Raw genomic sequence first — 12,812 nt, forward strand, 5'->3', positions numbered from 1 at the left:
GTCCAGCTGCCCAGGGTTTAGGGTCAGAGGCTGGGGGAGGGGTGATGGTCCTCACCAGGAATCTGATGTGTGTGAGGGAGCGGGAGAAACCCGCCACCGGGGGGCGCTGTTTGCTCCTCAATCGGCGAGAGCGGCTCAGGGTCGGTGTGTGCGTGTGTGTACGAAATGTTTGCTTTGTGGGGACATCCATGACAAGCTTGTCACATGCCGAGCTCTTCTTCCATGGTGCAGAGGAGCGCAGTGAAGAGCAGTTCTCCTCTCCACTGATGGACCAGGGCCCGTGTGACCTCTTGACCTTTCTCCTGTCTGCGTCACACGCAGCTTCACAGAGTGAGAGCCGCCGTGGCGGGTGCTTCCTTCTTCTCTGCTCCTCTTCCTGGGAGTGAGGCCTCTCTTCAAGGCCAGGACCTTCCAGAACTTGCGGTTGACTCGGCAGGCGCTCATGAGAACATAAGAAGTTGAAAGAGCCGCTGCTGTGTGTGGCGTGAGATTTGTCCCTGGAGTGTTGCCGTACCCGTGTGTTGTGCGTGTGACACAGGTGAGTCGAATAAATGACAGCCGCACAGAAAGACGTGTCTCAAGTTCTTATCACGCACGTGACAGTCACCGGCGTGCGGACACAGACGGACCTCACGGATGTCCGCGCGCTCCGCTTGCTTTGATCCGCAGAGGTGCGACCGAGCCCCAATGGAAACGCTGTGACAGTAGCCGGGAGAGAAGGAGGCCACGGCTGGTGTTTGTATCGCCGCCTTCTTTTACAGTTGACCTGCAACACACAGCCGCCAAACGATCCAGCGCCACCTGTTGTTCACGCTCGTCCCTTCATCCCACCCGTGAGCAGTGTACGTGGCTCATTGGTCTTCGTATTCATCTGCTCCACTGAAGCCGAGACTGTAAAGAGAGAACCCTCAGGTCCTCAGAAGAGTGTGTGTGTGTGTGTGTGTGTGTGAGCCAAGCGACACCCAGGCTGCTGCGATGTGGTGCCTGTCTCTTTAAGAGAAACTCGCAGGGGCGCGGGAGCCAGGCCCCGCCCTCCCAGGATCACCCCGCCCATCTCCAAACGTGTTGCAGGAAAAGCCCCAACAGTTCGGTCGGAGCAAGTCAGGGCGCGCGCACTTCCTCCTCCTCCTCCTCCTCAGCTCTTCTCCTGCTGCACCATGGACTGGGGAGCGGACCTGTGGGTGAGTTGACTTTTGTCATCCAACTTCAGCGCCTCCTGATCTCCACTCTCAGCTTCCTTCCCACTTGAAACACCCAAAACAAGTCAAGTGCGAAGCTGCTGGAGAGATTTCGCAACTGACGCTGGCCGAATACCTGAGTGTGCGCGCGCGCGTGAGTGAGTGGGTGGGTGTGTGTGGTGCCTCCATGTTCTCCAGGCGCTGAGATGACAGGAAGGTGTTTTCTCCTCTGGAGCGCAGACAGAACTTTGAATAAAGCCAAACAGCAGACGAGTTTGTTCCGAAGCTGCAGTGGAACCAGATCGGAAGCTAAAAGTCCATGGTGTCACCAAGCTGTCAGCAGCAGCCTGTCTGCTCCTGCAGCACAACAAAGATGGCGCCTGCAGGTTCCTGTTCTGTGTGACGACACAAATCAAACCAGAACCTTTCTCAAGAAGCGAGTTGTTCGAACAAACTCGCCTGCCGCCAGGTGTCAGCTGGAAACAAACTGGACGATTGTTGTCGACATCAGTCTGTTGTTGACATCAGTCAGTTGTTGACATCAGTCAGATGTTGTTGACATCAGTCAGTTGTTGTTGACATCAGTCAGTTGTTGACATCAGTCAGTTGTTGTTGACATCAGTCAGATGTTGTTGACATCAGTCAGTTGTTGTTGACATCAGTCTGTTGTTGACATCAGTCAGTTGTTGACATCAGTCAGTTGTTGTTGACATCAGTCAGTTGTTGTTGACATCAGTCAGTTGTTGTTGACATCAGTCAGTTGTTGGTGACATCAGTCAGTTGTTGACATCAGTCAGTTATTGACATCAGTCTGTTGTTGACATCAGTCTGTTGTTGACATCAGTCAGTTGTTGGTGACATCAGTCCGTTGTTGACATCTGTCAGTTGTTGTTGACATCAGTCAGTTGTTGTTGACATCAGTCAGTTGTTGTTGACATCAGTCAGTTGTTGGTGACATCAGTCAGTTGTTGGTGACATCAGTCAGTTGTTGACATCAGTCAGTTGTTGTTGACATCAGTCAGTTGTTGTTGACATCAGTCAGTTGTTGTTGACATCAGTCAGTTGTTGGTGACATCAGTCAGTTGTTGACATCAGTCAGTTATTGACATCAGTCTGTTGTTGACATCAGTCTGTTGTTGACATCAGTCAGTTGTTGGTGACATCAGTCCGTTGTTGACATCTGTCAGTTGTTGTTGACATCAGTCAGTTGTTGGTGACATCAGTCCGTTGTTGACATCAGTCAGTTGTTGTTGACATCAGTCAGTTGTTGACATCAGTCAGTTGTTGACATCAGTCTGTTGTTGACATCAGTCAGTTGTTGTTGACATCAGTCAGTTGTTGACATCAGTCAGTTGTTGGTGACATCAGTCAGTTGTTGACATCAGTCTGTTGTTGACATCAGTCAGTTGTTGACATCAGTCAGTTGTTGGTGACATCAGTCAGTTGTTGACATCAGTCAGTTGTTGGTGACATCAGTCAGTTGTTGACATCAGTCTGTTGTTGACATCAGTCAGTTGTTGACATCAGTCTGTTGTTGACATCAGTCAGTTGTTGGTGACATCAGTCAGTTGTTGACATCAGTCTGTTGTTGACATCAGTCAGTTGTTGGTGACATCAGTCAGTTGTTGACATCAGTCAGTTGTTGACATCAGTCAGTTGTTGACATCAGTCAGTTGTTGACATCAGTCAGTTGTTGGTGACATCAGTCAGTTGTTGACATCAGTCATTTGTTGACATCAGTCAGTTGTTGGTGACATCAGTCAGTTGTTGGTGACATCAGTCAGTTGTTGACATCAGTCTGTTGTTGACATCAGTCAGTCGTTGTTGACATCAGTCTGTTGTTGTTGACATCAGTCTGTTGTTGACACCAGTCTGTTGTTGACATCAGTCAGTTGTTGTTGACATCAGTCAGTTGTTGACATCAGTCTGTTGTTGACATCAGTCAGTTGTTGGTGACATCAGTCAGTTGTTGACATCAGTCTGTTGTTGACATCAGTCTGTTGTTGTTGACATCAGTCTGTTGTTGACACCAGTCTGTTGTTGACATCAGTCAGTTGTTGTTGACATCAGTCAGTTGTTGACATCAGTCAGTTGTTGACATCAGTCAGTTGTTGACATCAGTCAGTTGTTGACATCAGTCTGTTGTTGGTGACATCAGTCTGTTGTTGGTGACATCAGTCAGTTGTTGGTGACATCAGTCAGTTGTTGTTGACATCAGTCAGTTGTTGACATCAGTCAGTTGTTGTTGACATCAGTCAGTTGTTGACATCAGTCTGTTGTTGACATCAGTCAGTTGTTGGTGACATCAGTCAGTTGTTGACATCAGTCAGTTGTTGACATCAGTCAGTTGTTGACATCAGTCTGTTGTTGGTGACATCAGTCAGTTGTTGGTGACATCAGTCTGTTGTTGGTGACATCAGTCAGTTGTTGACATCAGTCTGTTGTTGACATCAGTCAGTTGTTGTTGACATCAGTCAGTTGTTGTTGACATCAGTCAGTTGTTGGTGACATCAGTCAGTTGTTGGTGACATCAGTCAGTTGTTGACATCAGTCTGTTGTTGTTGACATCAGTCAGTTGTTGTTGACATCAGTCAGTTGTTGTTGACATCAGTCTGTTGTTGACATCTGTCAGTTGTTGTTGACATCAGTCAGTTGTTGTTGACATCAGTCAGTTGTTGTTGACATCAGTCAGTTGTTGTTGACATCAGTCAGTTGTTGGTGACATCAGTCAGTTGTTGTTGACGTCAGTCAGTCAGTCAGTTGCAGACGTCGGTCTGTTGTGGTCGCTGCCACCTCGCAGCCGCTGCTCCGCCGTGTGTGCAGCCAAACTGTCTTGTTCCGGGCCTGCTCCCGTACAGGAGGATGGATCTGACCTGGGATCAGCCAGGCTGGGCTCAGTGAGGGACGGGACGAGTTGGACTGGTTCCTGGCCTCGCTGAGTCCCAGGAGACGTCAGTCACTGGGCGGAGGTTCTCTGCGTGTGTGTGCTCACCATTATCTCATTCCTGAGAGCGCTCACACACACACACACACGCGTGTGTCTTGGTCTCTGCATCTCTGTTGGGACCTCTCAACCGACCAAAACACACGGCTGACCGGAACCAGGACTCTGAATCAGACTGAGAGCCAGTTGTTTTTGTAGTCAGGTTTGACCTTGTGAGGTGTGTTTCCAACTATAGTTCCCCACAAGACACACACACGGTGTCCTGAGCAGCATGTCCCTTCATCTGGGAGCCACAGAAGGTCCACACCTGCTGGGCTCCACGTTGACAAGGTTTGGGTGGTTGGTTCCGAGACCAGTGACCTCTGCCCCGCCCACTTCCGTCCTGACCCTCAGGACCGGAGGTGGAGTCGCCGTGACTCCGGCGTTGTTCTGGTCCGACAGGTTTGCAGCAGGAATGTGGACTTGTTTCTGAGCCTGAGTCAGTGGTGCGGCGAGGGTGAGGCCCGCTGAGCTCGGAAGTGAGAGCCAGAAGGTCAGTTCTGCTTCTCTCTCAGGACCAACATGACGTCATCGACAAGCACACGCAGGCGGGGCTGGACCTGGTGGAGCGCTACATCAAGTTTGTGAAGGAGCGCTCGGAGGTGGAGCAGAGCTACGCCAAGCAGCTCAGGTGAGCGGCGGGGCGGGGCGCGGCGCGGCTGGGCGGCGCTCACCTGAGCTCACATGCTTTTCTCCCAGGAGTCTGACCAAGAAGTTCTTCAAACGGGGAAGCAGAGAGGAGCAGGACTGCAGGTGAGGGAGGCGCGAGAGGCTGAGCCGCAGCGCCATCTCCTGTGTGTCTCGCCGCAGGTTCAGCAACCACGCGGCTTTCCAGGAGCTCCTCAACGAGCTCAACGACTACGCGGGTCAGAGGGAGCTGATCGCCGAGAACATGATGACCAGCATCTGTGTGGAGCTCACCAAGTACCTGCAGGACCTGAAGCAGGAGCGGAAGACGGTGAGGCGGCGCTGCGACTCGGAGCTGCGACTTAGAGCTCTGACTCGGAGCTGCGACTCAGAGCAGCGATTCAAAGCACTGACTCTGAGCTGCGACTCAGAGCTCTTACTCAGACTCGGCGCTGCGACTTAGCGCTATGACTCGGAGGTCTGACTTGGAGCTGTGACTCAGCACTATGACTCGGACCTCTAACTCGAAGCTCTTACTTGGAGCTGCGACTCGGCGCTATGGCTTGGTGCTGCGACTTGGAGCTGTGACTCAGGGCTGCAACTTGGAGCAGCGTTCAAAGCTCTGACTCTGAGCTGCGATTCTGAGCTCTGACTCGGAGCTGTGACTCGGCACTCTGACTCGTCCTTCTGAGCCCGTGTGTCGCCCTGCAGCACCTGGCCGACGCCAAGAAAGCTCAGCAGAACCTGGAGAGCAGCTTCAAGCACCTGGAGAGTGTGAGTGTTGTGAGGAGGGAGCAGGTCCGACTGCGGTCTGAGGTGAGGCGGCTCTTCATGGCGCTCGCGCGCGCACGTGTGTGTGGCAGGCCAAGAAGCGCTTCGCCAAAGAGTGGGCCGAAGCCGAGAAAGCGGCACAGCAAGCTGAGAAGATCGAGCAGGACCTGAACGCCACCCGGATGGACGTGGACAAGGTAGGAGCTCCTGCAGTCCTGGTCAGGGTGGCTCACCTGACCCGGGCCGAGACGCGGCTCAGCCTTGTGTGGCGTCCGCAGGCCAAGCTGCACTGCAGCGCTCGCACTCACGCCGCCGAGGAGTGCAAGAGCGACTACGCCGCTCAGCTGCAGAAGTACAACAAGGAGCAGAGGTTCTTCTACTACACCGAGATCCCTCAGATCTTCAACGTGAGTGGAGGCCGGCGTGCGCCGCCTGGCGCCCACCTCCCTGCCCACACGTCTGCTTGTGTGTGTGTGTGCGCGTGCAGAAGCTGCAGGACATGGACGAGCGCCGCATCCGCCGCCTGGCCCAGGGCTACTGCCAGTTCTCGGAGGTGGAGCAGGCCGTGGTGCCCATCATCTCCAAGTGTCTGGAGGGCGTGGCCGCCGCCGGCGGGAGGATCAGCGAGAAGCAGGTGAGCGCCGCCGAGCTCCCTCGGCCGGCACCGGCTCCCTCTCACCGGCGGCCGCTGCGTCTCCGCAGGACTCGCTGCTTCTCATCGAGCAGCACAAGTCTGGGTTCGAGAGGCCGGCCGACGTGGAGTTCGAGGACTACATGCAGGGAATCAAACCGGTCACCTCCGACTCCAGCCTGCACCCGCCCAAAGTGCGCGCCAAGCTCTGGCCGTTCACCAAGAGGCACAAGGTGAGCAGCCCAGGCCTCACTCCTGCCCCAAGCGCCCCCTCCCCACCGACTCTTCACTGGTGCGTGTGTGCGCGTGCGTGTCTCATGGTCTCTGCTTGTCTCCATCCAGACGTCACACGCTGAGAAACACATGGTAACGTCTCTGACTCTGGTCTGGTGTGGGGTTCAAACAGGTGGGACTCGCTTCACCCGCTCCTCTCAGTCCCGCCGTGGCTGCTGGGTGAAGCGACTCCAACGCTGGGAGCCGGGAATGATTGGACGGTTCCCGGCGCGAGCCTTGATTCTCACCGCCGTCGTGGATCGGGCCGCGGACGCCGTGCTGATGGGCGCGTGTGTGTGTGTGTGTGTTTGTGCGCAGCCTCCTCCTGCAGAAGACTTCTCTCACCTTCCTCCGGAGCAGAGGAAGAAGAAGCTGCAGGCCAAGATCGAGGAGGTTTCTCGAGACCTGCTGAAAGCTCAGGAGGAGAGGTGAGGTCTCCAGCAGCCCTGGACCCTGGCGGCGCCACGCTGAGCCGCGCACGTGTGTGTGTGTGTGTGTGTGTCAGCGACGCTCTGGAGAAGATGAAGGGTGTGTACGAGCAGAACACGCAGCTGGGAAACCCAAACTCTCTGGAGCCTCAGATCAGCGAGACGGCGCAGAACATCGGACGCCTGCGAGGAGAGCTCGCCAAGTACGAGGTACCCGCTCACACGCGCACCTGCTGGGGACCTGTCCTGTCCTCCCCCCACACCTGACCCTCCACCACGCACCCAAACCTTCACGCTCGCCCTCTGTCGCCAGACCTGGCTCTCTGAAGCCGTCGGCAGCGAAGACTCCACCAACGTCATCAACAACAACGCGCCCCGGTGAGTAGCACGCACTTTGCTGAGCCGGCGACTCGGTGCTGACCTGCTCTCGTGTCAGCGACTCGGCCGGCCACATCTACACCGAGTTCGACGACGAGTTTGAGGAGGCTCCCATTGGTCAGTGCACGGCGCTCTACACCTTCCAGGGTGAGTGGGTCGGCGGCGGCGGCGGAGCTTCCCGCGCTGGCCGCGCCTGACGCCTGCGCGCACGTGTGTGTGTGTGTGAGGGCAGGCAGCAGCGAGGGGACCATCTCCATCACGGACGGCGAGCAGCTGAGCATCATGGAGGAGGACAAGGGCGACGGCTGGATGAGGGTCCTGAGGGCCAACGGAGAGGAGGGTTACATCCCCTCGTCCTACGTCAAGGTCGGACCCTGACACTCAAGGTCGCGGCACTTTTTCCTCAATGTGAATCCAGACGTCGACCTTCAGCCGACCTCTGATGTGAACTGGAAGCCACGCCTCTCGCTCCCGGAGGAGGAGCCGCGCATCTGGACTGGACTGGACTCCGCTCCTCAGCCGCAGTGTTGTCCTGACACACCACACGCAGCAGGCTTCTTTCTCTCGCTCGCTCTTTATAAACAGTCTCAACATCAGAGTAATAAAGTGGGCGTGGCTTCACTGCTTCAGTCCGGCTGCTTCTGACCCGGCTCCGGCGCCGCCGGCCTGAGCTCCACCGGCTCCAGCTTGTCGGAGAGGACGGACAGGATCTTGTCGAACTTGTCGTAGCGCTCCGAGCGCTCGGCCTCGGCGCCCGCCTGACCCCACAGCAGCCGCAGGGCGAACTCGGTCCTGAAGGCCTCCAGCAGCTCCGGGACCGGCCGCCAGTCTGCTGCGGATCAGAACCGCCGTCAGGACCTGGGCTCACCGCGCTGGCGCTACCTGATCCTCCGCACCGGTGAGCAGGTGCAGCGCGTGCCGCTGGTGGTCCCGGGCGCGCAGGGCGGCGCGGCGCGCCGACTGGAGGAGGTCGTAGAGAAGCTGGCAGCCGCGCTCGCTGTTCTCCAGCGGGTCCTCGCCCTCCAGGGCCATCAGCAGCGGGACCAGGTGAGGGACGGCGACCGGACCCTCAATCGCCGAATCTGACACGCACACACACGCACACGCACACAGGAGAGGAGGTGAAGGCGCGTCTCCGGCACCCAGCACGCACTGCTCCCTGTCGGGGCCCGTCACCTGACCGACCGCTCTCAACTCACCGTCGCCCTCGTTCAGCGACGCCATGAACGGCTTCAGCTCCTTCTCAAACAGCACCGCGCTCTCAGTGTGTTTCCTCCTCAGAGCTCGCCAGGTCATCTCCAGCCGCACGATCTGCGCACACCCACCCTATCCTTGTGAGGACCCTATGACTCTGTGGGGACCGGTGAGCCGTGCGTTGAGGTGGACGGAGGTGTGCGCGCTCACCTGCGGCAGCTCCAGCGCCTTCATGACGGCAGAGAAGGAGAAGAGGTCGTGCGCCTGCTCGCGCAGCGCTCGCGCCAGACAGATGAGCTTGTGCAGCACCGCCGCCCGCTGGCCCACCGTGCCGGTGCAGCCCAGCACGTCCACGGCGACGCCCAGGCAGATGAGGTGATGCCTGCGAGGCAGACGCACAGCTGTGACGCCGTCGTGGCGGCGGGCGCCGGGCTACCTCTCCAGCAGGTCCAGTCTCAGCTGGCGCCCGTGCGGCAGCGTGATCAGCTCCAGGCCCGACTCCACTCCCATGACGCTCCGCTGCTCCTCCGTCACCCCCACGATCCGGGCCACCTGCGGGTCACGCGCAGTCACCGAGGGGCCAATGAGATGTGGCCCGTGGAGCGGTGTGTCGACCTGCGCGAAGGGGCGGGGCCTCTGACCTGACAGTCCACGCTGAGCATGTGCAGAGCCGTGCTGCGAGCGTCCGAGCGGTTGAAGATCTCTTTGAGGGCCAGCAGGACGCCCGGCTCCAGGGGACGGTTGTTCTCCGGCAGCAGCCGCGACTCGAACTGATCCAGCTGGAAGCAGGAGCGCGACTCCACCTGAAACCCAGAGGGGTGAGACGGGCCAGGCGGGGGGCGGGGAGACTCTCACCAGCGGCCGGCGGAAGCTCCAGTCTCGCTCCTGCAGCTCCAGCGTCTTCTCAGCCTCCAGGAAGCCGAAGGAGGTCTCGGTCAGTCGCGCGCGGCTCTGCCACTTCTCCTCGGCCCGCAGTCGGTCCACGTGGCCCCTGCGGCGAGACGCCGGGACCTGAAGACCAAAGACGGGTTAGGCGGGACCCACAGCGACCCGGGTCCGCTGACCTAGTCACGCTACCTGAACCACCAGCGTGTCGTACAGCGAGGAGGGGTCCGAAGGCGGGGCAGAGCTGGGGAACACAGCGGAGACCCGGAGCGGTTTGGGGGGAGCTTTGGGGTGGAGCTGACCGTCTGACCCTCGCAACGTCACGCCGCCACCTGCAGGTGGACGCAAGCGAGAGTTGCACGGACCCTGGTGAGGTCCAACAGTGTTGGGCGTGTGTGTCACCTGGGAAACAGGGGCGGGTCTGTTGAGGTCCGGGACTCAGCAAAGGTTCACTTCCAGTGCGGAACACGGGTGAGATGGGGGCGGGGCCAGACACCTGCGACGTCGCGCTCTGCGGTGCACCTGCAGCAGGAAGCCGTGTCACAAACAGGACGGGATCGACAGGACGAGCGTCTCACCAGTTCTCAGGTTGCTGTCGGACTGCGCCGACTGCAGCGAGGGCCGGCGTCCCACGCTCTCCAGGTCGGCGGGCTGACTGCCGCTCCTGCTGAAGCGCCAGGGTGAGACGGCGGCTGGAGGCGGAGTCAGGCGCAGGCTCACCTGAGCAGAGGGTGCAGCCGCTGCAGGCCGTCGGCCTGGGCCCAGCTGAAGCTGAGTCGCTTGCTGCGCTCCGACTGGGACTCGTGCTGTCGCTCGGCGATGACTCGCAGCGGCAAGGTCCGAGTCACCGGGCTGAAGATGACGGCGCCGCTGGCCTGAGAGATGGGTCTGCGGCCGCCCACGTGGAAGCGGATCAGAGCCGGGACGTTGTCGAAGCGGTCCTCCTCAAACTGGAAGAGTTCACGAGAGTAGCCCTGCGACACACGCACGCGCACACGAGGCGTCAGCAGCCCACATCCAGCCCCCGGACCCTGTGACGGGGGCCGGACCTTCTTGGGTCGCAGCACCACTCGGATGATCTTGAAGTGCATGGGCTCGTCTCTCCAGAAGCAGCTGAGCACGTAGTCGCCGGCGCCGGAGCTGGAGTCCCGCACCAGGAAGTCCCCGTCCCGCCGCAGCAGAGACTCGGCGGCCTGAGACGCAGAGGCCAGTCAGGAGCCGTGTCCGAGTCCCGCCGGCGCAGGCACCCACCTGGCGGCTCAGGGCTCCGTGGTACCAGGCGTGGCTCCTGGGATCCTCCGTGTTCTGCTTCAGCTCCTCCTCCAGCTCCTTCTTCAGCGAGTCCATGTCTCTGCGCCCCCGAACACCTGCAGCCAGCACACGCTCAGAGGAACACGCTGACGCTCCTCCTCCTCCTGCTGCTGCTGCTGCTGCTGGAAACAAAAGAGAGGCGCTGAAGCTTCGGAGTCCTCCCGGACAGGACGCCAGCTGCGGCTTCCTTCCTGCCGCGGCTTCCTGCCTGTGCAGCCAGGTGACCTCTGACCTCACAGCTGATCCTTGTGTCTGCCAGTGAGGATCCACGGAGCGTGAGGGGCCAGGTTCTGGTCCAGCTCTGCTCCGCTGAACACCCCGTCCCAGCCCAAACTCAGATGATGGAGATCCAGCCATGTTTGCGTGAGGCCCATCCGTAGTGGTCCCACTGGACCTCTCCGCATGATTCACACACAAAATGACAACAGTGCAGCGTGCCTTGCTCAAGGGCGCCCACACGTGCTGCAGGCAACCTCCAACGTGATCCTGTGTTTGGTATCAACACCCCCCGAGCCCGGGCCGCACGGGAGTGACGGCCACCGGAGCCGCAGCAACTCAACACGCCGTCGTGCAGACGCGGTGCCGGACAGGTGAGTCCTCCGCAGGCAGGCCAGCGTCACATCCGCTCGAAGGGCGTTGGTTCAGGTGGGCAGCCACCCTCCGGCGCCGCTGCCCCAGAAGCACTCGACACGCGGCGGCGGCAGCAGCGAAGGACACCGAGGACGCGGCTCGCGTGGTTTGTGTGTCAGGCAGCAGCTCTTACCTGTCGCTCCGGCTCGCTCACTCGTCCCGGGACATGGTTCCCCCTCCGTGGTCCCGCCGCTTCTGCCTCGGCAGGAGCGCTTCTGCCTCGCCCAGCGAGTTCCCACACGTCCGCCCCGCCTCCTGCGCCGCCCCCTCCCCCGCCGGGCCCCGGGCTCCGTCGCTCTCCGCGCGCATTCCTCGGATACCGACCGAGTCCATCACCTGACTGCTCGTCACGTGACGCGGACAAGTCCAAACAGCCGTTTGTTTCGGTTCTGACCCAGCACTTACCTGCGCGCGGGAGCCAATCGGCGCGTCTGACTCGCTTGAATGACGTCACAGCCCGTGCAGGTCCAGGCGCTGAGCCTCAGCACCGTGTGTGTGGAACCAGCGCGTCCCTCCGCGGACTTTGTGACCGGAGCCGCTTAATGATTGAACACGCGCGCGCGCGCGCCTCACCTGTGGTCCCGCGCCGCCGCAGTCCTGGCCTCCTCCAGGGGGCGGAGCTGTGAGCAGGAGGCGGAGAGGCGCGTCTTCCTGTCGCCGCGCTGCAGACGCGGCAGCACACTCTGGCGGAGGAGCTCCGTCTACCCTTCAGCTGAGCGAGCGGAGCGTCTGGGATCAGCTGAGTCCGGGTGCTGAGCCGCCGCTCCGGGCCCCCGGCACACGTCCAGCCTGGAGCTGCAGCGACAGCGCAGCAGAGCTCGCTCCGACCTCCGTCTTCAGCAGAGCAGATCTCAGCCGACTTCTCCCACCGTCCTTCATCACCTGCAGCAGCTGGCGCCGGCCGCTCAGCTGGGCCAGGATGGTCTCGTAGTGAGACGTTCAGAAGACCCTGCGGAGAAAGGTCACAGCTGCTGGAGCGAGGGAGCATCAGGGGTGAGGGAACATCAGGAGGAGAGGAGTGAGGGAGCATCAGGGGTGAGGGAACATCAGGAGGGAGGGAACATCAGGGGTGAGGGAACATCAGGAGGGAGGGAACATTAGGAGCGAGGGAACATCAGGAGGGGACATCAGGAGCGAGGGAACAGGAGGAGAGGAGCGAGGGAACAGGAGGAGAGGAGCGAGGGAACATCATGAGTGAGGGAACATTAGGAGTGAGGGAACATCAGGAGGGAGGGAACATCAGGGGTGAGGGAACATCAGGAGGGAGGGAACATCAGGAGCGAGGGAACAGGAGGAGAGGAGCGAGGGAACATCATGAGTGAGGGAACATCAGGAGTGAGGGAACATCAGGAGGGAGGGAACAGGAGGAGAGGAGCGAGGGAACAGGAGGAGAGGAGAGAGGGAACATCATGAGCGAGGGAACATCAGGGGTGAGGGAACATCAGGGGTGAGGGAACATCAGGGGTGAGGGAACATCAGGAGGGAGGGAGCATCAGGGGTGAGGGAACATCAGGAGGGAGGGA

General features: G+C 59.5%; 2 protein-coding genes across 3 annotated transcripts; one reads left to right on the top strand and one right to left on the bottom strand.

The window, feature by feature from the left end:
• Positions 1 to 1,003: 1,003 nt before the first annotated feature.
• LOC128751778 (cdc42-interacting protein 4 homolog) lies at positions 1,004 to 7,907 on the top strand. 2 transcript variants are annotated; one of them, XM_053852993.1, is made up of 15 exons: positions 1,004 to 1,181; positions 4,677 to 4,792; positions 4,861 to 4,914; positions 4,972 to 5,119; positions 5,500 to 5,562; positions 5,652 to 5,756; positions 5,838 to 5,966; positions 6,047 to 6,193; positions 6,262 to 6,423; positions 6,533 to 6,556; positions 6,782 to 6,891; positions 6,969 to 7,101; positions 7,205 to 7,269; positions 7,328 to 7,416; positions 7,502 to 7,907. In XM_053852993.1, exons 1-15 carry the CDS (start codon positions 1,158 to 1,160, stop codon positions 7,645 to 7,647), a joined length of 1,515 nt encoding a protein of 504 aa, XP_053708968.1. In that variant the 5' UTR covers positions 1,004 to 1,157; the 3' UTR covers positions 7,648 to 7,907. The 2 variants fall into 2 exon arrangements, with proteins under 2 accessions (XP_053708968.1, XP_053708969.1); XM_053852994.1 differs by lacking the exon at positions 6,533 to 6,556 and having other exon boundaries at positions 7,502 to 7,906.
• sh2d3a (SH2 domain containing 3A) lies at positions 7,447 to 12,277 on the bottom strand. The gene is made up of 15 exons (XM_053853021.1): positions 11,863 to 12,277; positions 11,423 to 11,614; positions 10,600 to 10,781; positions 10,398 to 10,541; positions 10,069 to 10,322; positions 9,927 to 10,012; positions 9,751 to 9,870; positions 9,541 to 9,680; positions 9,319 to 9,474; positions 9,105 to 9,266; positions 8,900 to 9,015; positions 8,674 to 8,845; positions 8,469 to 8,580; positions 8,166 to 8,351; positions 7,447 to 8,101 (listed from the first exon to the last, which is right to left on the bottom strand). The coding sequence occupies exons 1-15, from the start codon at positions 12,275 to 12,277 to the stop codon at positions 7,896 to 7,898; spliced, it is 2,643 nt and encodes an 880-aa protein (XP_053708996.1). The 3' UTR covers positions 7,447 to 7,895.
• Between the last annotated feature and the right edge of the window lie 535 nt (positions 12,278 to 12,812).

This window comes from Synchiropus splendidus, unplaced genomic scaffold (genome assembly GCF_027744825.2).
Source record: "Synchiropus splendidus isolate RoL2022-P1 unplaced genomic scaffold, RoL_Sspl_1.0 HiC_scaffold_37, whole genome shotgun sequence".
In the NCBI taxonomy this organism is placed as follows: domain Eukaryota; kingdom Metazoa; phylum Chordata; class Actinopteri; order Syngnathiformes; family Callionymidae; genus Synchiropus; species Synchiropus splendidus.